The sequence below is a fragment of the Vigna angularis genome, chromosome 6 (genome assembly GCF_016808095.1).
Source record: "Vigna angularis cultivar LongXiaoDou No.4 chromosome 6, ASM1680809v1, whole genome shotgun sequence".
NCBI classification, from domain to species: Eukaryota; Viridiplantae; Streptophyta; class Magnoliopsida; order Fabales; family Fabaceae; genus Vigna; species Vigna angularis.
Window position 1 is genome coordinate 6,595,950 of NC_068975.1, and position 26,373 is coordinate 6,622,322.

Here is a 26,373-nt window from a genome sequence, read left to right on the forward strand (position 1 = left end):
CGCAACGACTTAGGGGTTGCTTGCCCGATCTGATGATGAAGGCTGTAAAGGCTCGCGATGGCGACAAATGGTTGCTCTTGGTGGTAGTCTGATAGCTTGAAGAATTTGTGGTGTTGATGACGGTTTTTCGGTAGTTACGACCTTGCAACGACACAACATGGCCGACGACAAAGGAGGATTAGGGTTTTTATGTGGGAAAGGTAAAGTTGACATGGCAGGAAGGATGAGGTGGCATGTTATGATTGGTTGAATCTGTGTATGGTGGATTGGGACACGTGGCAACATCTGATGAAATTTTTAATTATTGGTAGGATGGGTAGGAGTAGGAAACTCAGGGGGTATAACAAAAAATGTTTAATGTTTGGGCTTATTTGTTCGACCTGGTTTAGAAAAGAGGTATGAATCATTGTAAAAAATTGGGTACATTCAACCTCTTTTCTTGAATATACAAATTTTAAATTTTGGTCTCATTTTTGCATCTTTGGACCAATAAACTTGTAATTTCAGCTACACAAATAAACGTAAGAATATCCAAGAATAATTTATGCAACTAAAAATCACTTTTTAACTCTTTTTTATTCTCAAAATTGATGAATCCAATAGTCATAAACTCTCTTCAAATCAACCATTTAAGCACAATAATATTGTTATAATTTTGAATTTTCAAGCATAAATATGCATTCATCAACAAGGAAGAATCTAAAAAAAGAATCATAACAAGAAAAAAAATATATATATATATATATATAACAACTAAGGAAAACTACTATACGACAAGGAAGAATACTCCACAACAACGTCGTCCTCCACATGAGATGTTTCAATACCTACCCTCATTTGCTCGCACCAATAAGGTGATCATCGCAAAAGAAACAAACACACAAGAAACACTAAATGAAATAACACGGTAAGCTAATGTACAAAAGAGTTTTTACAAAATAAACATAGAGATATTATTATACATCACTCATTCATGAAAAGAAACATATCAGATATAAAAACTCATACTAGACTCAATTATTCGAATACATGTATTGATATCAAACTCTGGTGAGTTATGCACTTGAGGTGATGGAACAATTCGCCCACCCAAGCTACTACAAACAAAGTTAGTTCATCAACATCTTTGGTCAAGGTAAAGCTCTTAGATTAGAACCTCCTACACCTCTTACCATATACCTCACCCTTCTCTACTTAAGATTAGATGGTTATTAGAGCGACATGATAACTATCAATAATGAATCCATATATCAATATATACACTAAAGAAACGCCACCATAGAATCTCTCCATGGGATCCTCGAATTACGCCAAAAACATATAATATTCATATTCATTAACAAGCTCATCGTCATCATAATTTCATACATCGTTATTCGCATGCATATTTATCCATAAATTTATCAACCGTTCTTAGATAAACATCATAAGCCATCTATCAATTTTTACATTCACAATATCATACATTAAACTTATCATAATAGAACATATAAGAAAATAAAGTCAAGCTTTATAATTTCACTTAGCGAGGATATCTACTCGCTTAGTGAGTAGTGCTTGAAAGCCCACTCACCCAACAACTAGATAGCTTGGCTAGTGAACTAATCGTTGAAACTCAAAAACTTAAATTTTTTCAAAATCTGTCCAACAAGACTTGTCTCGCCCAACTATTGTCAAGCCAGTAAACTCTCTGACTTTGGTTTCACCTAATGAGTCTATTCTCGTCCAACGACCACCAAGTCAACAACTCTCTAACTTTGACTTCACCCAAGGAGTATATTCTCGCCAAGCGACCACTAAGTCAGTAGCTCTATGACTTTGGCTTTACCCCACGAGTATATTCTCTCCCAACAAGTTTGCATAATTATGCAAAAAAAAAAACATAATTATATAGATTTATGTCATTCCAGCCTTACAAATTCAATCCAACAACAAACACAAATGTCAAAACATACCAAATTTGAATTACACAACCTTTACTAATTCAAACAATATCATTTGTAATACCAATTAGGCAACATTTCCAATTTCATCATACAATTCAAGTAATCAAAGCCCTAATCTTAGTTCAACCTATCATATTTCATCACATAGCTTAATCATGTGAGCAAATCATTGTACAATCATACAATTAGCAATTATAAGATATCAATCACATAAAAATTGTGCAATTAACCTCCTTTACCTAACCAACAACTCACTAGACCCTAACTAGCGAAACTCCTCCCAACTTTTAGGATACTCTATCTATACATAGAAACACCACAAGAACGATTAGGACATACTGTTATGATCACTAATCAACAAATACTCATATAGATGAGTAAAAAGATGCATACAAGTGGAAGAATGTTCACATGCAATAAAAAACAGAAAAAGAGTGACATTCAACTTACACAAATAAAAAAATTGATTGATTCAAATTAAAGAACTTCCTTCAAGGATTAATCCTACGATCTTGATAATTCAATTATATTAGTAGAGAGAAAAAAATTTTAAAGAGAAATCAAAGAACTTTATAAAAGAAAAATGATTTTTAAAAAAATAATAAATATATTATATAAAAAAAACTTTATTATTAAAATTATTAGATCTCATTCTATTTTTAAAGAGTTGTTATTTCTAAAATGTATTTTTCTAAATCTTTAGATATTTTCTTAATTAATTATATGTACTTTTAAAATAAACATAGAAATATGACAATACTTTAATATTTATTCGTATTTTATTTTTTATTTGTGCATTTTTCCATAGTTTTTACCTATTTTTTATTTTTCGTGTTATTTTTTATTTTTCGTGTTAAAAAAAGTGAAATGTCAGAAAGACAAATTTTACTTATACCAATGTTTTAAAGCGAAATTTTATCTTGATTTAAATTTTAATATTGTAATTTGATCCAAGTTTATATTTTAAGAAAATAATTTTATTTGAAGCTCACTATTTTTCAGTATTAATAAATATTTCAATAGTTAATCACAATATAAAAAAAAATACTAATAACTTTATGTGTATAGCTAGCTACTACAGTATCCATAGACCCTTTCAAGTTCCCTTTGATGCATGTGATGTGTCCTTGGTGTGTCCCAATTCACGTGTATCCCACAATGAAAGGGTATTCTAACTATTTTTCATATTTTACATTAAACATGGTCCACCTAATTGATTTGATTGATGACTCACTCAACTCATTGATAAACGTGTCTCGAAAGTTAAAAAAATACTATAACTATACTATTTGCTTACATGCTTCTAATAGTGTTGCTTGAAGGAGAAAACTATGCTTCCTAGTCAAAGAGGATTATTCTCCATATAATACACGACCAATTGAATGCACTCACAATTATTTAGGTCACTAGTGAAGAATCACTTTTCACACCTCATTATCACAACCCTTTTCAAATAGGGTTTTGGTATGAATAATTTTGTGCACTAACTTGGAACAAATAATACAAGTCTTTGGTGTGACGAGAGAAAATTTATAGCAAAACGAAAGTAGATAAAACAATTAGAGGAGAAAAAGGATACTAACCCACCTAACTACTATATATATATTTTTTTAAAATTTGATTTTTTTGTGTGTGTGATATATATTCATGTTTTTACTTTTAGTCTCAAATTTATTGTTGTATTAAATATATGTTTTTTTCTTTAAAATTTCGTCTCTTTGGTATTTTCTTCATTTAAAATTGGTCTTTTTGAAAATATTTTGTAGGAACTAAAATTATTTTATCGATTAAAATAAATAATTAAGACCAAAATAATTACAGGAACTAAGGAATTAAACAGAAACCTTTTAGGGATAAAATAAATAATATACAGTTATATTTCATGGAAAAAAAAAACATAGTTAATTCTTCTTGTATTATTATTTGATTATGAGTTATTGTTATTGTTAAAAACTATTGTTTTGTAAGAATTAGTTTAAAAGATATTATAGTATAAAATAAAACATGGTTTTAACTAGTCATACAAATTGAAGTTTCCATTCAAACTTTATATAGATGGAGCACTGTTCTATCAATACTAGTATTCAGAATCATTTAACAGGAAGAAAGGTATATGAAGAAGTAACATCACTAAAATTTAAATTGGATAGGAAGAGAAAAAATTACATTAATAAATTTTAAAATAGATAGGCAAAGAAAAAATACATTTATAAAATTTAAAATAGATAGGCCTGTGTTATTTTCTTAGGGTACCCTGAAATTCCCAAACACAATAAATAAAGGAAGATGGCAAAATGTGTGATAAAGAGATACCTACCAACAAAGCTGACATAGTCTTTGTTTGCATGCTCATTTTCTTTGTTTTTGTTAAACAATTGTGCCACATACCTAACAGAGGAGCCATTGAATAATATATTGTATTGCTGGCTGATATTGGAAACAACCATATTCCCTTTGACCAGTTATTCAAGAAAAAAAAAAACAGAGGGAGAATTTAAAACAAAGATTATAGAGAAAAGAAATGTATTGATAAAAATAAATGGTAAAAAAAAAAAGAGAGTAGAATACTAGAAAATATTGCAGCAAATCATTGCTTGAAATATAGAATACAGACATAACATAAATTGTTGGTATTGCCAGTTAGTGAAATTATGAACCATGTTTCTTGTAAACTGATTTAAGGAGCAATTTTGCTTCAGGGAATGGGTAAACAAAAAGAAAACAAAAGTTGGCAGTCAGAGATACAATGTCATATTGAATTGAGAGGGACAAGAAACTCAAAATTGAAGCAGTTAAATGTGTACAAAACAATGAAGCGTTTATGTTTGTAATGTCCTTGTTCCTGTAAATTACCTAGGACTAGTACTATACCACCTGAAGAAACAAAACCTGATTTTCTTTTCTGTCTTCTGTGTATATCACTTTCTAGTGTCCATCAATGGGAAAACCCAATGAAAAGAAAAAAAATCAACCCCAAGAATTGCCATGTTCATCCTATACATTTTGTTTTCCACCACTAACAAGATGTCAAACATCAGCACAGTTCATTGGTGCATATCCAAGTCTTGATTTCTGCACATCATACAGTATGTGAAAATTCTGCTGCTGATAGTTTCCGATTATGGAAAGTGCAGACCTGGGAGTCCCCAAAATAGCCAAGCAAACGACATCTTCAGGTTGAATCTGGATGAAGTAATTCTCCACAGGGAAATCCCAGACAGCTCCATCAGCAAACAAGATTGTAAATTCTGGCAGCTCAATTTTCTGAACTCCAGAAACATTGTAGCATGGCTTTAGAGGGGGAAACGTTTCAACGAGTTGATAGCCCTTGATTTTCCTCATGAATGCCTCCTTGATTGTATCATAAGCAGGTTCAGCAAAGTAAGTCAAAGTGGTGCCAGAATCAATAATTGTACCTCCACCACCTTGTGCTGACAAATGCCAAGTGTCCTCTGGAATCTTCAGCACCTCACCACCAACCATGATAGACTTTATCTGAACATAGTAAAATGTGTCAACTGGATTCTCTTTGCCACCAACAAAAGAAGTGAAATTCAAATTGGGGTGGCTGAGTAGCTCCTTGTCCTCACCAAGTATCAACTTGCTACTAACACTTGAATTGCTGTTTCTATCCACAAGGCAATAGGAAAAGGAATGACCATAAAGGGATTGTAGCTGAGTAGCAAATGACAATGGCCCTCTCCCCAAGCCTAGTAATCCAGCAGCCCCATGGAAAAGTCCTCTATTCCAATGGCCACAACCAAACATGACATTCTCAACAAGCTTCAGTTCAGACTTTCCCTTAGGGGTGGTGAGATTCACAGTGAAAGTTTCAATTGCCAAATCCCCAGTTGTGTTGGAACTATCCCCATACCAATAGAAGTATGGACAGCTTTGAGTCTCAGCCTTGCAAGGCTGAGGAGGGTCTGGGGATGACACCAATTGGCACCTTGGATCATGACAAGTTATATTCTTAAAAGAACTAGAATCCTTAGGATCATAATACGGTCCATTTTGCTCAAAACAAGCATAACAAGGAACACATTGAATCCAATTAAGATCACTACCAGTATCAAGTATCAGAGAAAAATGCTTAGGAGGTGTGCCAACAAACACATCCATGAAGTACTCACCAGAGCCAAGACTGACCCCTGACTCCAAGGTTGCTACAAGCTGACCGGAGAAATACTCCGGCGTGGCCGCTGGAGCAGCCACCTCCGGCTTGTAGAACTTCTTTGATTGCTCCTGTGCTTTCTCCAGCCTTGAAATTGTGTTTTGGTTCTTCTTCTCTATGACCCTTCTCCAAAGGGTCTGAATTCTCTTCAAGTCTCTCACTGTAGAATCAACCACAGACTTTTTAGGCTCAGCGTCTTTGCTCTCTGAATGGTGTCTCAAATTGAGTTTCACAGATTGCTTGTGCTGTCCTGCTGCCACAGAGGGTTCTCCGTTTTCACCATCAGTGCCTTCATTGGATACCAAGGTTGCTGCAGAAGACTCAAATTTCTCTGACTTTGAGAAACTACACCCAGTTTCCGTGGATGAAGAATCAGCATTGAAGTGTGCATGATCAGGAAACTTGACTGCCGCAAGAGAAGATCCATTGAGATCATTATGATTGAGATGCTCAAAAATGGATTCCACAGTGCAGGAGTTGTGTAACACAAGGAGAACCAGAAAGAGAGAAACCCTCAAAACCATATTTATTTATGAAGTCCTATGATGGTAGTACCAACATCAAACACCTTGTGGAATTTCAGAGTGGAAGTGGAAAACTTCAAAACCCAGAAAAAGAGCAAAACTTTACAACAACCTCTGAGCTTACAAAAGAGAAGAATGAAAGAATAAAATTCTAAGGCAAATGAAAATAGCAAAAAGATGAAAGCTTTGAAGGCAAAAGAGTAAGAGAGAAAAGTGCAGAAGGAAAGAGGAAGAGGGCAATTTAGGCTTGGGTTGGGGTGACTCTGTCAAGAACAAGTGTGAAACACCAAAAACGCGGTTTGATTAGCATAGCATAGATAAATAACTCATCAATTCCAAGGTACACATAACAAAAATGAATTTTAAATGAGAATATATATAACAGGTGGTGTTCCTCTTGCAGGGTATTTTCCTCTCAGTTTCCTACTTCATGGGTATGTTTTTCCATTAATTCTATGCTATGATGGTGCAGACCCATGTCACATATTTAATACTTTACGTATGGAACATGTTACGGAGGAAAATTATCTTTCACAGATCTACATAAATTAATGCAACAAATAATAGAGAATCAAAAGTTAATAACTTTAAATTATGTGGGAATTGATTTTCAAACAATGAAATTTGATATTAAATTCTTGTTTACTTATAACTAAGAAATTTAAAATTACATTATAAAACGTTATATATATATATATATATATAGAAAATTTCTTATTAATGTCTTAATAAATTATAACTTTTTTAATAAATGTTTATTGCTAAAGGTAAGTTATTGAATAGAAAAATAAGAAAAATATATGAAATTATTTATTAAAATTAATTTAAATATTTTGATTATCTTAATTAAACATTTTACTTTTATTAGTAAACTAACTGTATTTAATAATAAAGAATAAAAATGCAAGAATTTTTTAAAAAATTATAAAAATAAAATAAAACCAAACAAATACGTTTACAATAATTAAAAATATTATTTTAAAAAAAATGAAGAAACTAAAATAAATAAATCTGGAATACAAGTTTACTCAATTGTTATATTTTAATAAATTTTAAGAAAATTTAGAAAAATAATACTTTATAGAAAAGCTGATGGTACCCTGTTTTAAGGATACTTTTACTGAAATCAACCCTGGTTAAGAATAAGACCACTTTCGAATCACATTAAGTCAATAATGAAAAGTATTAAAATCATATAAAAATGGGTTAGAATAACATCTTTCACACATGAATTGCCCTATGATTCTCTGATAATAATTTATAGAAGATGTTCTTAAGAGAAATATTCGAATTAAAATAATACTTTTAATAAAAAATCTTATTAGATATGTATATGTCTTATCCACATGGACTGGAAGTACAAAAGTCAAAGTGGGAAAATGGAATTTTGCGAAGCAATGTTGGAAGTTATGAAGTGTGTGTGGTGGTCGTTGGTCAGAGTTTGTGAACCTAATGTGTTGCTGTCCCATGACACGACCAAACGTGGAATCAGAGAGAAATATGTTTCTAAAGTTTTTGCATCTCATTTCATTGAAAAGGTTAGTAATATTTAGTTATTGAAATGAATTAGGTTTGTTATAACATTTTGATATTTTTATTCAAACGAAAATAGGACATAAGTTCATATCTTATTTTCGTTTTTATTTTTATTCGAGTAAAAATAGAATTCAAAATCCATTTTGTTTTCAATCCTATTTTTGATAAAAAAAAAACTTTTCATTCAAACAAAAATAGTATTACAATTAAACTTTTGTTTCGACCAGATTTTCACTTATATAAATAAATTTTCACTCAAGAGAATTTTCGAAAATTTCACATAAGATTAATTTTTTTTTTCTCTTCTTGAATAGTGGTGAAATTTTTTATTTTAAAGAGGTGCAAAATTAACATCCAAAGAGGATCATAATTTTATTTGTGATTTATTTTTGCAAACATTTATATTTATATATATTTATATTTAGTGTATATTTAAATTATATTTTGAAGGAATGTGTTTTATTTTAATCAAATCAAAAACTCAAATCGTACCTATTAAGATTCAAATAAAACGCAACTCATCAATTATATTCGAATAAATGAATAATCATATTAAAATATGTAATAATTAATACTTAAAACAACAAATCAATAAAAAAATATCAAGAAATATTCATGAACTTACTCTTATATTTAACTATTTTCTCTCTCATAATTTAAGAGTTAATAAATTAAAATTGGTGATTCTTAACAAATTTTAATGAATTTTATATTGTATTATAATTTCTACTTGACCATTAATTAATTCATTTATTTTAATTTTGAATAGATGGAGCTTATATTAAATAAATTATCCAATTAAATTTTTGAATAAGATAGATACAAAATATACACGTACTGTTTACGACATATTCATACATTCTTCTTAAAACCATTATCATTATTATTATTTTCCTCGTTTTGAAAATGAGTTGAAAATTTATTAATGACTAACACTAAATATGGGACCAACTAAATTGTTATCTCAATACTCTAGAAAAATGAAAATTAGTACATTGAAATTCAACCCAAAAATAGGTGAGCCTTCATTATCAATTTGCAAACTTCTATAAGACTACGCAACTTATTAGAATTCAAGTCAACCTTCTTTTTTTATATATTTAGTTTGATTCTCAATAATCCGAACCTTTATAGATTGGAAGTTTAATTTTATTGAAGTTCGTGAAATGGAAATTTCTTCACGTGATCACGAGAAATTCTACAACACGTATCTAGTGATGAAGGATGAACATAACCTAAGTACACGTTTTAGCCTTTATTTTTTAAAAGACCAGATAATACGTTTAGAAGATTTTTTTTTTTTAAATAAAAAACATAACAATTGTTGGTTATATTGAATATATAATTTAGAATATTACTCTCTATTTATGCATAAAATTTATCATTTTTTAAACATTTTCACTTAAGTAAATTTTTTATTACTTCTTTTTTCAAATTTCAAGTTCTCTTTTAATGTTTTGGTTGTATGTAAGAGTTTTTGTTTTGAGATGAGAGTTGAATAGCTTAATCTTTACTAGATTAAGATTTTAATATGTTTCGTTTGTAAATTAGATATCCTACACTAAAGTTGTGATTTCTCTTTTTTTTAAGCTTTTGAAACAACTCTTTAATAAACACATTAATTAAGGTAAGAAGAATTATTTTGAGGCATTGCTAATATATTGGATATCATATATTTTACACTATTTGGTGGTAAAATATTCTATTAGGTTAAACTGAAATTGAAATTTAATTTGTATTGAACATTTTACTGTATACAAGCCACACCCCATAAATGATTATTATTTGTTAGGTCGATTTAGTAGAGCAAAATCATGTAGAATTGTACTCCAAAAGGGAATATTATTATTTTTGTTTCATAAATTCTACTACCCATGCAGCTCTAATTAATTGAATTAATTAAAACATTTATAATTATAATATTTAGGCTGAAGTGATGCAATTGGGGTCAAATTTTATGTCTTTATAATCTTTTTTTTATCAATAATATAGTAGGCAGATTAACAATGACACAGAGGGGTGTCTAACCCTTTTACAACCAGAAAACCAAACACATACATAAAATGGTTATGTTGTATTTGTGTACTTAATACATAAATATTAGATAACAATCCTTAAGATAACAGAACAAGTGCTTTATAACTCTAAGTATAACACATATGTTATCTTTGGTAACTATATTTACTGTTACTTCCTTTTATATGTTCAACCTTTGTTGACACTATTCAAACTTTCTTTGCCATTATGATCAATAACTCTTCTCTTTATTGTCTGTTTTTCACTTCTAACATTGTTCTTCATCCAAAATAAGTCAACGCTAACAATTCTACTCTTCTGTCCCACTCCCTCTTCTATCATTATATACAAAACCCTTGTTTAGTAAAAAATCTAATTGTTTTGGTAATTCTCAAGTTCCATTCACACATGTGGTGTTGAGGTTGTTTATCACATGCATGACTTCAGATAGCATCGTTATATTAATTAGTGGCAATTTAAGACATTTATTTTGTTAATACAATTGTAACAAGATTTTAACTTTTTTATCACATCAATTTTTTTCTCTAAATACACATTCATATTCATTCCGTTACATATAATAGTCTTAAAATAGTTCAAGGATCGATACCAAAAATAGTTTAAATACTTCTTTTTCCTTTAATCTTCAAAGGTACTTTTTATGGACAAAATCATGACAAACTTTCAAACTTTAAAATAAACAATATCTCAAATGTGGTAATTGACCTTAACGAGATGGACTTTTGAAATCAAAACATTAGTCTCGTTTGTGGGAAGAGAGGCTTGTTCTAGTACACCCAATAGTCTCACATTACTTAGGAGTCAAGACCAAAAGTTGTTTAAATATTTATTCCTCCTTCCACCCTTCGAACACCTTTTAACACTAGTGCAAAAATAGCATTTAACGTCACGCGTTTAATGTGTAATGCAACATAATCCAACATAATCCAACATAAAAAAATGACTGGTGACAATTTTGTAAATAAAACGGCATAGACGTTAAATGTTGTTTAGATGTCGACTCCCTCAACGTCAAACATTAAATGGTCTGCACCTAGAATTGAAAAGTCACTGTTTTATAGAATTTGGACGTCGGCTACAGGTCCCACGACATCTAATTTGAAATAGACGTTGGCTCCCCTCACCACAAACATCAAAAAGGTGTGAAATTATCTCATTTTAGGAGCTAATATTAATTTTTTTTACCACTTAGACGTTGACAGGGAAGAGGGACTGACGTCTTAGAGAAATTTAATGCTGGCTAGGAGGGAGCCAATGTCAAATACCCTACATTTTCACCCACTCCAGAACGCGAGCACCAGTTACACGCATTCATCTTCTTCCTTTTCTTCTCTTGTTCGCCATTAACGTTCAGGTAAGGTTTCTTCCACTTTGCACCATTTAAAATCATTTTGCATCGATTATATTACGTTTGGAACCATTTTCTTTCATTTGTACTAATTAAAATTTGTTTTCATTAGCTTTTTATGCAATTCTTGGACGCGAGTTCTTAAGCCTTGGCGATGATGTTTTCCCTCTTCATTACTTGTGCCCATTCTGCATTGCTTATGCCCATTCTGCATTGTTTATGCCCATTCTCTTTTGATGATTTTCATATTCAAGCCTTCAAGAGAAGGTTAGTATTTTGGTTAGTATTTTGAATTATTTTTTAGATTGTGTTATAATGACTTGAAACGCATAATATATATAATCTTATGATGTGCTGAGAACATTTTCTAATTTTGAGGTGTGGTTTTATTGCAAAAACAAATTTATTTATTTATAAAAAAAAACAAATATTAGTGTCAAAAATCCATGATAATCAAGTTACAATTAAAAACTGGGTATGAAAACACATAGTACATAATATTTCCTTCTATATTTATAAAAATGAATACAAAGACAAATGAGAGCACAAATAATGAGTTTGTGTTTAACTTCATTTTTTAGAACAAAAGAAAATACATGAAAATGAAAGTGAGAGATGTGGATAATATGTGGACAACTCAAAAAACGAGAGAAAATAAAAAAATCTTAATATTTTTATTCTTTATTTATATTGAATTTTATGTTTTATTATTTACTAAAATTAAATATTTTGTTTTACAAAAGAAATAAAAATACTCAAACTTAATTTTCATCAATTCCCAATATATATTATATATAATTTTAAAAAATCAAATATATATATTATATAATTTTAAAAAAATCAAATATATACCTTAAAAAATTTCAAAACAATTTGCTCCTTGTTATCTTTAACTTATGTATAATATTATGTACCTATTTAACAATATCAAATAATCGATTATTTCAAATAATAATTATGTTGGATATTCATAAAAAAGATATTAATTTCTAAACAATCAATTATGTTTATTAATAACTAATTATGTTGATTTATATTAGTTTTTGAATTACAAGAATAATATATTGATTATAATTAAACATAATCCATTATATTAATGTGTAACTTCAAAATCTATTTAAAAAGAAAAATACAATTTTTACACTAGATGGGAAGAAAAACATACAAAATATTAATACAGTTATCCAAAGTAATAACTATACCAACATAATATATGTAAAATGTTACAAACTACTAAAAGAAGTCTTTCAAAAGATAGACTATACAAGAACATATAAACTTAAACATAAAAGATCATTCGATAATATCATTTGTCTCCACTAATGACATAGTTGCACCTGACTCATCCTCTACTCACATCAAATAGATGATCATTGTAAGAAAAAGAAACAACACAGAAAGAAAAGAAAGAAGGGTAAGTGATACGCTATTGTTGAAGCTATCAAATTAACACTACTTTTCAAGACAACTTTAGTATCGCGCTAAGTCAATAGTCAAGAAAGTAGATAGGGTTAAAGTAACCCTGAGTCGTTTCCCAACGAATACAGAATTGCTTTTCAATATTTGAATCTTATGAATGAATGCAATGCTCAAGAATAAAAGTGAGAAGCTATGCTAATGGAATTAATGTTTGAAGAACAAAGAGGAAACTTAGAAACAATTATGATTAAATAGGCTAATTCCACTGCTTTTCCAAGATAGATTCATCATCGGTTATCTATATATCATTGTTCAATTGATTATTGGTCAAGTTCAAATTAATTAAAGTACATTCTTAATTAATTTGAGGGCAATCATGCAATTAACCAAAGTAGATTCTTAATCAAATGCAAGACCTTTCTAGATTATTCACAATGAATTCAACCAAAGTACATTCTCAATCAAATCCTATTGTGTTTAATCATGTCTATTCTTAAATCTCCTAACCAAATTAAAAGTTAATTAATCAAAGTAAATTCTCAATTAGTTATAGTTGAAACTATTACCACCAATCAAAGTACATTCTCAATTGATAGCAAAAACTCGTTTAATCATATGAAAGTTCCTACATTTAATCAAAGTAGATTCTCAATCAAACTTAGAAACCCTTGAACTCATATGATTAATATGCATCTAGATTCAAACACCTTATGATGCAAAAATCATTACTTTTAATATGATTGAGACATGAAAGACATAGAAGAAGGAAACTCAAATCAATAATCAGAAGAAATAATTGCATTAATTTAACTTAACCTTAGAATCCATAATGAAATTACATTGGAATAGCCCTAGGAGCTTAGCCCTCCATGAATGGAGTAGAATACATGATAAAAGTGAGAGGAGTGGTGGATGATGGCTTCTAGTGGGGGAGTTTAAGAATGAATGAGTTGTGCCTCCCCTAGGTCTCTTTATATAGGCTTGATTAGGCTTAGACTCTGCATCTTCTATTGATTAGATCTTTTATCTTATATCTAATATCTTTGAAATATTTAACAGATTTAATCAGTTTTTGAGAATATTTGATAATATTTTTTCTAGATTCAAAAAGATTTGGTAAATATTATCTTTTGATTTTTATTGATATAGTTAAACAAGGTAATTATTTAACAATATCAAATAAAATATCTTAAGATATATTTTCTCCAAATTATCTTTTAAAATAAACTTTCCCAAAATTACATTTCAACTCTATTTATTTTATTCAAAATTGGACAGAAGTCCAAAAGTTTCTTCTAATTTCACTTTAGCCTTTTCCTTCTTTTCAGAATTGCAATTCAAACTTTAATTTCAGCTGCATCGACAAACATTAGACTATTCAAAATAATTTATGCAACTAAAATAACATTTTAAGCCTCTTTAATTCCCAAACCCAATAAAGCCAATCATCACAAATCTTATTTTAAATCAATAATTTAAGCACAAGAATCTCATCAAAAATTTGAACGTTAAACCATAAATGTGGTCATAAATATGCACTCATCACACCCCGCACTTATCCTTTTGCACTCCTGGGAAAAATTGACTAATTTCAAGACTTTGTTCTAGGTCATTTTATTCCATATTTGCATTTAGATCAAAAGAATGAACAACACCACACATAGATCAATCATCTAGAGATCACTTTGTTATGGACATGCAAATGAAATCACTCTATTCTTCACATATGAGTTGAGCTTTTGAATTTCCAAGAAAATCAAATATGAAAGACAACACTCAAGTCAAATTGTATTTATTTCTCTTCAACTCTCTCAAGTGTCTTTGGCTTGTGCTTACACTCAAAATACCTATGTAAGTAGACACCCTTGATATTTAACAAGACTCTAACATTCACATACTTAAGAAAACATGAAATTATTGATCATGAGAGCTTTTTAAAGGTTATATTGAGGCCAAGGCAAAGGTAGGAATATTTTTGAAATTTCTGAGTTTTTGAAATTGATATAGAAAGAGTAATGACACTTGATTTCAAAAACAACTTTATTATTTGTTTCTCTTTTAAGGAAGATTTTTTTTCTCTATTTTTTCTTTTCTTTTTCCCTTTTTTTTTTCAAAACTTTGACTTTTCATCTTCCTATTTGCCAATCTTATTATTTTGTGGGTGAATTAATCACCCACACACTTATTCACCACTTACTTCTAACAGAATCCATTACTCTTTCTTCTTTCCTAAGGTAAAGAACATATGAATTTTCTTCTTTTCTCATTTGACAATGACTGAAAACAAGGAAAATAGTTTTAAGGCTCAAAGGGTTTTTCAATGGATTAATGTTAGGACAAGTTTATTTGGCCAAAGTAGCTAAAACAAGAAATGTCTCAATCATATCAAATCATGCATATTCACCTCAATCGCAGAACACAAAATCAAGTTAAATATTAGAGTATCAACAAAACATGGTCAAATCACTCAAGAAAAATAGGTATGACACATTATGGTCCATCCTTATCATTAGGCCCAAAACTCACATGGTTCAAATTTCTTTCACAAAAGATTAATCAATAAATTCTCAAGTCAACTCAATCAGCAAATCATAAAAGCAATCCACTCATATCAACATGACTCATTTTTTTTTTCTCTTGAATTCATGATCATCCTAGTTACTGATTCAAACTCTCAAATCCATTGCAAATATTTATTTTCAAAAGCAAAAAAAAATAGGGAACAAAGTAAATTGTTTCCCCAAATCCCCACACTTAAATTATACATTGTCCTTAATGTATGCCTTATATATAGAATGCAAAGAAAAAGTATGAGGATACTTATCTCCTTCATGGTAGAAGGAATGCTAGTAGGACTTCATCGGAAAAGTCATCCTACATCGGAATGTTATCTTTTCCCTTTTCAATCCTACTAAGATGGTCAACTACTAAATTATGTGCCCCACTTCTGTCCTAAATAGGAGTCAACTTGTCCTTCTCATTCTTGACCATTGTGATTTCATATTTCTTGGAAACCACATGTATATGACTCACCCAAGTACTGTTAGAATTGGGGTATATAATACCTGTTTGTAGGAACTTGGTGTCTAATAACGATTGAAAATATCATTATATGTGATGTAATTTTGATACTAAATGCACCCTTTTCTGCTTAAGAATTTGCTTGGAATCATGTTTTTCTGTTAAGTTGTGTGAATAAGAGAGTTGATGTTGAATTTAATGAATTTATGACTAAATCCCCTTGTTTTGGCAGGAAATGAGATAATACGGAAAGCAGAGATGAAGTGCCAAGGAGATGGAGCTCAGAAAGGCCTGGAAAAGCACTAGAAGGAAGGAATGCTTGAAGCTTGGGTGCCCTTTTTAGAGGCTTAAGCGCAAAAGAGTACCGCTCACTGCCCGAGCGCTCCTTTTGGGCACTTGAGCGTGAGAAGCACGAAGCTTGGACGTCCTTTTGGAGGCTTAAGACATTATAATTTACTTTTTTTCATTGGAAAATAAAAGTATTTTAATTTTAATTTTGAAATAATAATTTTAAATAATTATAAAATAAAATTTCTATAATATCATTACTTAGAATAACTTTTTTTTATCCTTATAATTAATAAATTATACATATGTATTTTGAGAAACTGCAAGAAACAACTTCCACAAAATTTAAGTTACATACAATTTTAATTTTTCACTGGTATCTTTTTTGGAAATGCTGTGGAAGAAACTCATCCAAAAATACAATTAATGTTTCTATCAACATCATATATATAGCATTTTACTAATTTAATAGGTTTCAATTTATGACGATTTTCCAATTGATTTGTTCAACCAGAAACATTAAATTTTAGATTGATACACTACTTAACGCTACTTACACCACCGCACATGACCAAGTGACCTTAGCTGACAGTGATACAAACTTCATCAACATCTTAATCTCTTTTCATCTTTTGAAGATAACTTCTCCAAATTTATTTGACTTTCAGATCGTGTGGGTCAGTGGTCACTAGTTCATGCAAGAAACTAAAGATATTAAACCTAGATTTCCTTAGTATAATTCAACAAGTCAACATGACTATTTTCGAGAAGGTAAGAAAAAAATAAATGTTTAATTAAGTTTTAAGTTTTTGATAAATTTTAGTGTATGTAATTCTTTTTGTCTATTGAATACTTTAAACTTTTATACTTTTTACTTGAGTACCTGTTATTAATTTTTTTTAATTGAGTTACATGAATATTATTTTATGTCATCATTTTACTTGTTTGTCTTTAAGAAATATAAGATTATATAATTAATATAAAATTTTACTTGTTTGTTTTTAAGAAATATAAGATTATATAATTAATATAAAATGATATTGTAGTTAATATAAAATAACAACTAATTTTTTGTTTTAATTGAGAACATATTGAATAAAAAATGGTTTCATCAATGATAACGAAGAAAACAATCTTTTTATCTTTGTAGGAAATGATGTGAAAGTGATTGAAAAGTACAAATCTAACACATTTTTAATAAAAACAATAAAAATCACTTGTTATTTTATGTTAAGAGAAAAATAATTTTTATGTTAATTATAAAGTTTCACATTTTTTAACTCATGAAAACAAAAACAAGTAAAGGGAGAGGATAAAATAATAACTACGTCTCATAACTGATGAAAAAAAAAATTAAACAATATGAACTCAATTAAAACTATAAACATTTTGATTACTCATTAAAAATATTAATAGTAAAAAAAGTTAAAAATTTCATTATACATCAATTATTATAATTTTATATTCTAATAGCTTTAAATTTTAACCCAAACCCTTATATTTTATTTATAAATGTTTTTATTATGTTTAATAGTTTCGAATGTTTAAAAATCGAAGTCGAAGACAATTTAAATATATTGAGAAGTGACTTAAAAATAAAATTGTAACTTTTTTTAAAGAGTGATTAACTTAAGAATCAACTAAGTAAAAAAGTAATGATAAAATAAAAATAGCTATTAAAGATAATAAACTAATATTTCTGAAAACTTAATTAAATACTTTCCATCGATAACATGGTAAGAAAAATATTCCTTAAGTTTCCATTTACTTGGCCTCAAGATAAATTGAGGTCTACCACAATGTTTAAATGTATGGTTTTACTGTTCACATGTACTCTTCTTGTTCTTGAATCAACATTACACTTGAAGTCGAATGATAAGAATTAAGTTTACATATTGTTAGTCTCTTAATTTTAGATATGTTTTTTTTATTTGTTTTACTAAATTTCAAATTAATTAAAAATAAATACGAATAACTTCAAATTTATAATAATTAAAAACTGATTTAAACGTTAAAAAGTATAAAATGAGTGAAAACTATATTGTGTTTTGTTTCACTTTAGGTCGTTTCCGTTATTGTGTTTTGGCTTAGTGCAGTTAAGCATACAATAATTTGAACTAATTCATAATTGGGTGTGTTTAATTCGCTAAATCAGGTAATGAGTTGTTTGTTGGGCACAATAATCAGGTTAGGGCTTTTTTACTATTTGCTCACCCTATTAGTATATCCACTCTCCTATTCCTTCAGCAATTTCCATAATGTACCTTCTAAAATGGTCCCAAAAGTTATTCTACATCACCCTATTAGTATTTTTTATTTCCATAATGGACACAAAAATAAAAAAAAAATGTCATAAAAAAGTACTTTTATATGAATTTACTCGAATTACAATAAAACTAAATTAAGAGAAATATAGAATATTGATAAAAAAAGATTTAGAGAATAACCAAAGTGGAGTACAAAGAAAAGAGTTTAGGGTTTATATTGTTTTAGATAAAACGGTATATTTGGTAATAAAAATAAAATAAAGGAATGGGACGTGTAAATAGAAACTTAAGAGAGTGTAAATAGCAAAAGTCTTATTCTACTTTCCTACACTTGGTTTTTATCATTAGGATTGGTTAATTCATAAGGGGAAAAAAAAACTGAAGGTGTAAGAAGTAAAATTCGGGATCCAAAGCAACTACCTCAAGTTAGATTAACGGAATTTTTTTTAGCAGTTAGGGAAATATATTTCTTTAGCTTTTTCTTTTCACTTCCCTTTTTTTCTTTCAGAAAATATTTTTAAAACATCAAATTGAAAAATGTTACAGATACATTTTTTATTATTGGATGATTTTATTAAAAATCAAAAAATTTTGTGGTTATCATTTTATATTCAACGAGATCTACTAATAATTTTATATTTCTATAAAAAAAGATTGAACCATTAATTGAGAATGTTTCCCAGTATTTGTTTCGTAGAAAGTACTTTCTGAAAACCAGAAAGAAGGGAATGCAATTAATTAACAGGTAAGCCTTTCTATTTGGGTGACTTACTCAAATCATCATTTCAGTTTTAGTCATGCCTTTTTTACTTCCTGTCTTATTATATACACTTCCTTTCTGTTGTCTCATAATTAAAAATAAAAATATCCTTTTAAAACTATCTTTTTCAAATGATAATTTGTATTTTGTATGGTATATATCCTTTGGTCAAATAAGTCATACCAATTAGTGAATCGATCAATACAATCTTGGATCAATCACTCTGACCAACTCACAAGTTGATCATCCTAATTGACGGATGGATCGATCACCTTGATTGTTTGACAAGATGACCAATACATCCATGGATCGATCATCCTGCTCGACTGGTGAATAGACTAGTATGCCTTTTGGATCGATCTTCAAACCAGCTTGTGCAGAATAAAGGTTAGATTAACAATTAGTCAATGATAAACACAAATCAACTAACTAATACTAATTAAGGAATGATCGAGTATCATTAGGCTAGTAAAAAGGTAAAAGTCCATAACAACTATTATAAATAAAGGTCTAAGGTATGGTTTTCTGCAAACATGCATTACACCATTTAATAATTCTTTACTCGGACTCTATCTGACTTGAGCATTAGAGTGTCTTTAACAAGTACCCTTTGAGTGGCATGGACAATCTACAAGACCTTCCGACCTGATCTCCCCCGCCCTCGACCTTTCGACCTGATTGACCTCTACATTTTGGGCTCATCCTCTTGACCTCAGCCTCTCGACCTCTAATTGGCCTTATTGTTCAGAATTGGGTTACAACCCGAATTATACAAGCAATTATACTAGGTTGTTGTGGTAAACAAATGTCGTATCCACAGGGATTTGACAGAAATAACAATGTTTTGACTAGTTTGATCTGTTATAAACTTGTTTTGTGTAATAAGTGTGAGTGTGGAAATTTGAGAGTGCTGTAAAATCAACTCTAGAATTCAATTTAAACTATCAAAAGAGTAATATTATGATCAAATCGTGTTGAAGCTTGACTTCACAAATTTCCACTCTCTTGTATTAGATCCACCTCTAGATATGAAGCCTCAAATGATCAAGTGCTGAGAGTACTCTTTATGGTACTCTATATCCATTCCTAAAACCTAGAGACTAATATGTTTCCTGATGTCCAGTATGAAACCTGTTAGTGAATGTACGACTCACCTGTATTAAGATTAAGACTCAATTCTAATTGCACACCCCAAATCTATTCCTAGCATCTAGAAACATACAGGAAAACTGATTGGACCACAACTTAACACTAGCTTCCACTCAATCTTAAGTGAGTTAGATAGGATAAGTGATCAGTTCATCCAACAACAAACATAAATCAATTAACAAACTTTAAACCAAAAGAAATCATTCATAAAAGGAAAGTTTTACCGAATACAAGAGAGTTTAAATCTGTTATATCTTGCTTCACACAAGGGAGATTTAATTCCTCAGGGATGATGGAAAGAAGTATAAAGAATAAAGAGAAAACATCTCTTAATCCTTGAAAGATGTATGTATTAATTACAGAGGATAAATATGAGAAGACTCACTAAAGTCTCTTTTTAAAATCACTCTAAGAAAGCCTAGATCGAAGTCTTTCTTTCTTTGGTTTTCCACCTCTAGAATTTGTCCAAGGTGCTTTTATTTATAGACTTTCGCAGCACGACTTAAGCGATGATCCACGATTCCAATTCTAGATTTTCGCCCATAATGGGTTTCCTTTGTGGCTTAAGCAACTAAGTTATGGGCTAGAGCTGCTTGAAGTTACTTAATAGTGAAGGACTGATTCATGGCTCGAGCTTCAAGTTATGGTTTAAGGAAACCTTCTTGAGTGAATTTTCTCTAGGGCTCAAGCCCTTAGGTGGCGCTACAGCGGTGACGAGATAGATTCATCAAAAAGTGTTGAATTTCTTCATTTTTTCTTCAAATTACAAATTCAACACTTGGATTCATATGTTCCTGCAAAACAAGGGAAACTCGGGTAGTTATCATATATTTTATACACTATCAAAATAAGATAAGTGCTAATTAAACAATAAAAACTACTAATATCAAGCACTTATCACTTATGCTCTCAGCTTCGACCTTTCAGCCCCATTTCAGCCTTTGATCGGCATAAACCTTTTAGCCTCATCTACTCGACCTCGACCTTTCAACCTCATGCTCTGAGCCTATTGGCCTTGTCCTCTCGCACTAAAAGACCTTGGCCTATGGGTTTCGGTTTCTTGTTATTGACTTTTCAGTCTTAAAATATCGACCTGATCAACTAGTGAGCCGATCATCTTGACTAACTGATGGGCCCACCCTGATCGACCAAAGAGACAACCAATACACCCTTGGGCTGATCCCTCAAACCGACTAGTAAGACCGACCGATAATAAAGGTCATATTAACATTTAGCCAATGATAACCACTAATAAACCAGCTAATGTTGATTAATGTATGATTGAGCCACAATTAGGACAACGAAAAGGTAAACGACCACAATAATTAGTATAAATAAAGGTTTAAGGTATGGTTTTCCACATATACGAATTACAACATTTAATACTCCTTTACTCAGACCCTATTTGACTCGAACATTGGTGTGTCTTATACAGGTACCCTCTAGTAGTATAAACGACCGACAAGACAAAACTTAAAGACTAGTCGGAGAATGGACGTTCAATGAGCCTTTGAGGACCATTAGAGTTAAGATCACTCGACCTTGCAAAAGTATATTGTATTGGATGAAGAGGAAAGACTATATGAAACAAGTAGGAAAGAGTGAAATGATTTATTTACAAAGTTAAAAAAAATGTAAGTTGTTGGAGAAGGAAATGTCAAGAGAAAAATGGATTGTATTAGGAGATTTAAACATTAAATGTTTACATTATATTCTAAATTGGAAGAGGCTTAAGAATGGTATATATAGGTTGAGTAATCTCTAAATGTAAAAGAGGAAGTATGGTCTTTTTTAAGAAGAGGTTTGTGAAGAGTACAATTGATATGAAATTAAAGAGTATCTATTTCTCACCATTACCATATTATGAGAACATGAAGTTAAAGAAATTCTTTAATGAAGATGAGGTAAAACAGGTAGCGTGTGAGTATTGTAATATAAAAAGTCCTAGTTTAGATGTATATAGTGAATTTGGGAAGTTTTAGAATAGAATGTTACGTATGAAATGAAGAAGTTTTATATCCATGGTTTTGCCCCCACATATGAAACACTTCCTTTATTACAACTAAAAGTGAAAATCCTCTATGTTGTCCCATATCCTTGGCAAGTAGTTTGTATAACATAATCTCTAAACTTTTATCAAATGGACTAAAGAAAGTGCAATGAGATTTGATTGATACTATCGACTTCCATTGATGGGAAAGGACTTTTAGATAGCGTCTTCATTGTAAATAATGCAGTAAATGTGTTTATAAGGAACAAAAGATCCTATATTTAGAGATGTCAAAATGGATTTCTACTCGTAGTCAATTCAACTCACCACGGATTCGAGCTGGGTTGGGTTGAAAAAAAATTAGTTTTTGTTCTTTTAAATATGGATGAAATTGGACCCGACTCACTTAATCCATGGGTTAAATGAGTTCAAGTCAGGTTGAGGGTGAGTTGATTCACAGTCCACCAACAATAATTCTTTATTAGTTTTTTACCATTTTTTCACAAGTTTGTTATTATAATTATTTACTACTAATTGTGTAGGTTGAAAACAATCTTTTTTAAAATACTAGAATGATGTTCAATAATGTTTGAATATTTTGAATGTTTAATTTCTTTGTTTTCTAAATTATGTAAGTTGTCACTTTACTTTTCCAATACTATTGTTATAATAATGTTTGGTAAAATAGGTGACCACTTTGATTTTACTTTTATAAAATAATGAGTCGAGTTAATCCACTTTAAATGTATTGTAATAAATATATAAAATAATTTGGTATAACAAAACATCCATAAGTGGGTGAACCCATTAACCCACCAACCTGTGGTAGGTTAAGCTAGGTTACAAAACGTTTGGCTCATTAAAAATTAAGTTGGGTTAAGCTAACTCAGTTTTAGCTCGATCCGTAGTGAGCCAAGTCATGTGAGTGAGGTTGAATGACTTTGACACTTCTACCTATATTATTATAAAGTTGGACTTAGAGAAAAATTTTATGACATTGTTAAATGGGAGTGATTATACTACATGATGGTGAAACTTGGTTTTTGCAAAAAAAAAAAATGGATGACATGGATAAAAATGTGCATAAAATCAATTATTATTTGCATCTTCATGATTGGTAGCCCAATAAAGGAGTTTAGACCTCGCAAAGGACATAAATAGGAAGACCCTCTAGCGCCTTTTCTATTTCTTATTGTAGTTGACGGCCTAGTATGAATAATCAGACAAACAATAAGGAATATCAAGTTAAAAGAGGTGAAAATAGGAGCATGAGGAATAAAGGTTGGTGCTATAATTTGTTGATGATACCTTGTTCATATGTGAATAAAATATAGAGAAATTTATAACATTAAAGTGTATTTTGAGGTTCTTTGAATTAGTGTTGGGGCTTAAGGTAATTTTTGCTAAAAGTAAAGTAGAAGGTTGATAAACAAATTTTTAATCCCCGAAAACGGAGTCAAAAACTTGTTAAGACCTCGGCAAGTGTACCGAATCGTGTCAAGTAATAATGACCAAGTATCGTTTCCCAAGAGACTCACGAGTCCAAGCCCAAAATATATAAGAAAAATAACAGAAAACGGGTCCAAGCCCACGTCAGCGGTGCTCAGCGCCCCAAAACGGCGCTCAACGATAGCTGCGGCACTCAAATGACGCATGACCGTTCGACATGTCTTCTACCACTTCATTCAGCTTCTCCTCTCACAAACCGTTCGATTTGTCTATGTTTTTCTGTAGCCGTTCGGTCCTCAGTTACACTGTTCGACAGTTGTCTTTCTTGCTCACATCGTTCGGCCTAGTTTCACCACCTTCACACCGTTTGGTCTCTGTTATGAACCATTCGGTCTCTGTCTTCTCCTCTATCTACCCGTTCGGTCTAGGTTCTTAACCGTTCGGTTTGGATTCTCTCCCATCCTACCGTTCGGTATGGTACTTTTGCTCTTCTTCCAAATCATATCAATAACCTACAAAATTAAGGGAATTTAGTGATAAAATCATTAAGTATATCCTCTACTCACTTATTCACAAAACTAAAGCAAAAACATGAGTTCAAGCAAGCTTCTAAGTCAAAAAGGGTGTGTTTAGTATCAAAATTAAGTATAAAAATAACGGTTTTTCAACCGTTATCAAAGGTACAAGAATAAATATAGTTACTTTTGACATAATTGCAGTGATTTTGAATTATAAATGTTCGAGAATCCCTTTAACATATTTGAGACTATCAATTAGGGACATTCCTATACGGAGTAAGATGTCAAAAAGCATTATGGAAAAAAAGTCTTTTATCATTTGCAAGTAGAGTGTGTTTGTTAAAACATGTCCTGGAAACTATTTTACTATTTTATTTGTTCTTGAAAATGCATGTCTTTGTAGGAAAGGAAATGATGGAAATCTAGAGACACTTCTTATAGGGACAAGGTAGTGAAAGGATACAAGTTACATGGGTGAAAGGAGAAACTATGTGTAAGAGAAAATAAAAAGGCAGTTTAAAGGTAGAATATATTAATATGTTCAACAATGCCCTATAGGAAAATTGGAAGTGTAGGTTTGTAATAAAATAAAATTGTTTAGAAAAAAATATTGGAGGCACAATGTGTCGTTGGATTTATCCTTAACCACTAGATTAAAAGTTATCATTGATATTCAATGTTATTTTTTTCTAATTAAGAGCATAAAAGTCCAAACATTATGATTTGATTTTAACTTTGCCAACGTGACATATTCCATAGAACCATTGATTCATATTGCAACCATCTTTCCTTCAACAATAATCCCATTAAGAATCAAACTCTTTGATTTTGACTTGATTCATATGACCTATGCCGCTAGGTAACTATGCAATGTATGGACATTTGAGAAACCTATCAAAACATAGAGAATTTCAAGACAACACGTCTTTCTTTCTTGTGAGTAGTTTGATTCACTTTTCTTTCATATTGAATCTAATAATACAGTCTAACTTATAGACTAGAATTTTGATTTCCATCTTCAAGCCTTGAACTCTACCAAATATTACAATTAAGACAAATGTCTACAACTTCATTTGGACTTCCCACTTAGCTCTACTTTCCCATTTTTCACCGATTCTCGATTAAAGAATAAAATATATCAATATGCTTGCTCTTTCACGATTGTTTTGGTTCTATGCCAACTCAATTGCTCACTTGTTGTCTACTTTTATCACAATTCCTCCTTCTTATTATAGTTCCAATATGATTAGCAAACAACTCCCACATATTTTTGCATTCAATTATACCAATCTCTTCATATATTGCAAGTTGCCACTTCTCATCTTGCACAACCTCCTCAAAGTTTATTTTCTCGAAATTTGTCAAAAGACATACAATGTATGCCTCATCCATAGAATCATACAAGTCTCGTAAGCTTCTCATTTTGGCTTGTTGTGGTTTTTCAACATCATCAGTGGTTTCGAGATTTGTTATAACTAATTTATAGTAATTCATGAAATTGTACTTACACCAATCTACAAAAGATTTTGAAATTACCGAGGAGTTTTTACCGACAAATATATTTTCGTCGGTATATTCGACTTATTGACGGATTTTACCAACGAATTTCAAATTTTGTTCACTGAGAGATTTTACCAATAGAATCATTATCGACGGGTTTTACCGACAGATTATTCCGTCGGTAAATCCATAATTACTGATGGAAAATCCATCGGTAAATTTGCCAGTAATATGTGTGGGAATTTTCTTACCCATTTTTCCTCTCTATCCGCGAGCTAGTCTTGTTATAATCTCCCTCCTTCACATTTCTTCCTCATTTGCGCGAGTAAGTTTCTTCTCTTCCTACTTCTCCATCTTCCATTCCATTTTTTTCTTCTCTTCTACTCCATTGCTACTACAACTCAAGACCACCTCCATCTCCATTCAACAAGGTCGTTGTTCCGTTCA

General features: G+C 30.4%; 1 protein-coding gene across 1 annotated transcript; it reads right to left on the reverse strand.

Moving 5' to 3' along the window:
* Window positions 1–4,642: 4,642 nt before the first annotated feature.
* LOC108343179 (aspartyl protease family protein 2) lies at window positions 4,643–7,080 on the reverse strand. Its single transcript, XM_017581285.2, has one exon. The coding sequence runs from the start codon at window positions 6,642–6,644 to the stop codon at window positions 4,974–4,976; it is 1,671 nt and encodes a 556-aa protein (XP_017436774.1). The 5' UTR covers window positions 6,645–7,080; the 3' UTR covers window positions 4,643–4,973.
* Window positions 7,081–26,373: the final 19,293 nt, after the last annotated feature.

Coding starts and splice junctions, on each gene's coding strand:
- LOC108343179 (XM_017581285.2), bottom strand. CDS start 6,644: ATGGTTTTGAGGGTTTCTCTCTTTCTGGTTCTCCTTGTGTTACACAAC.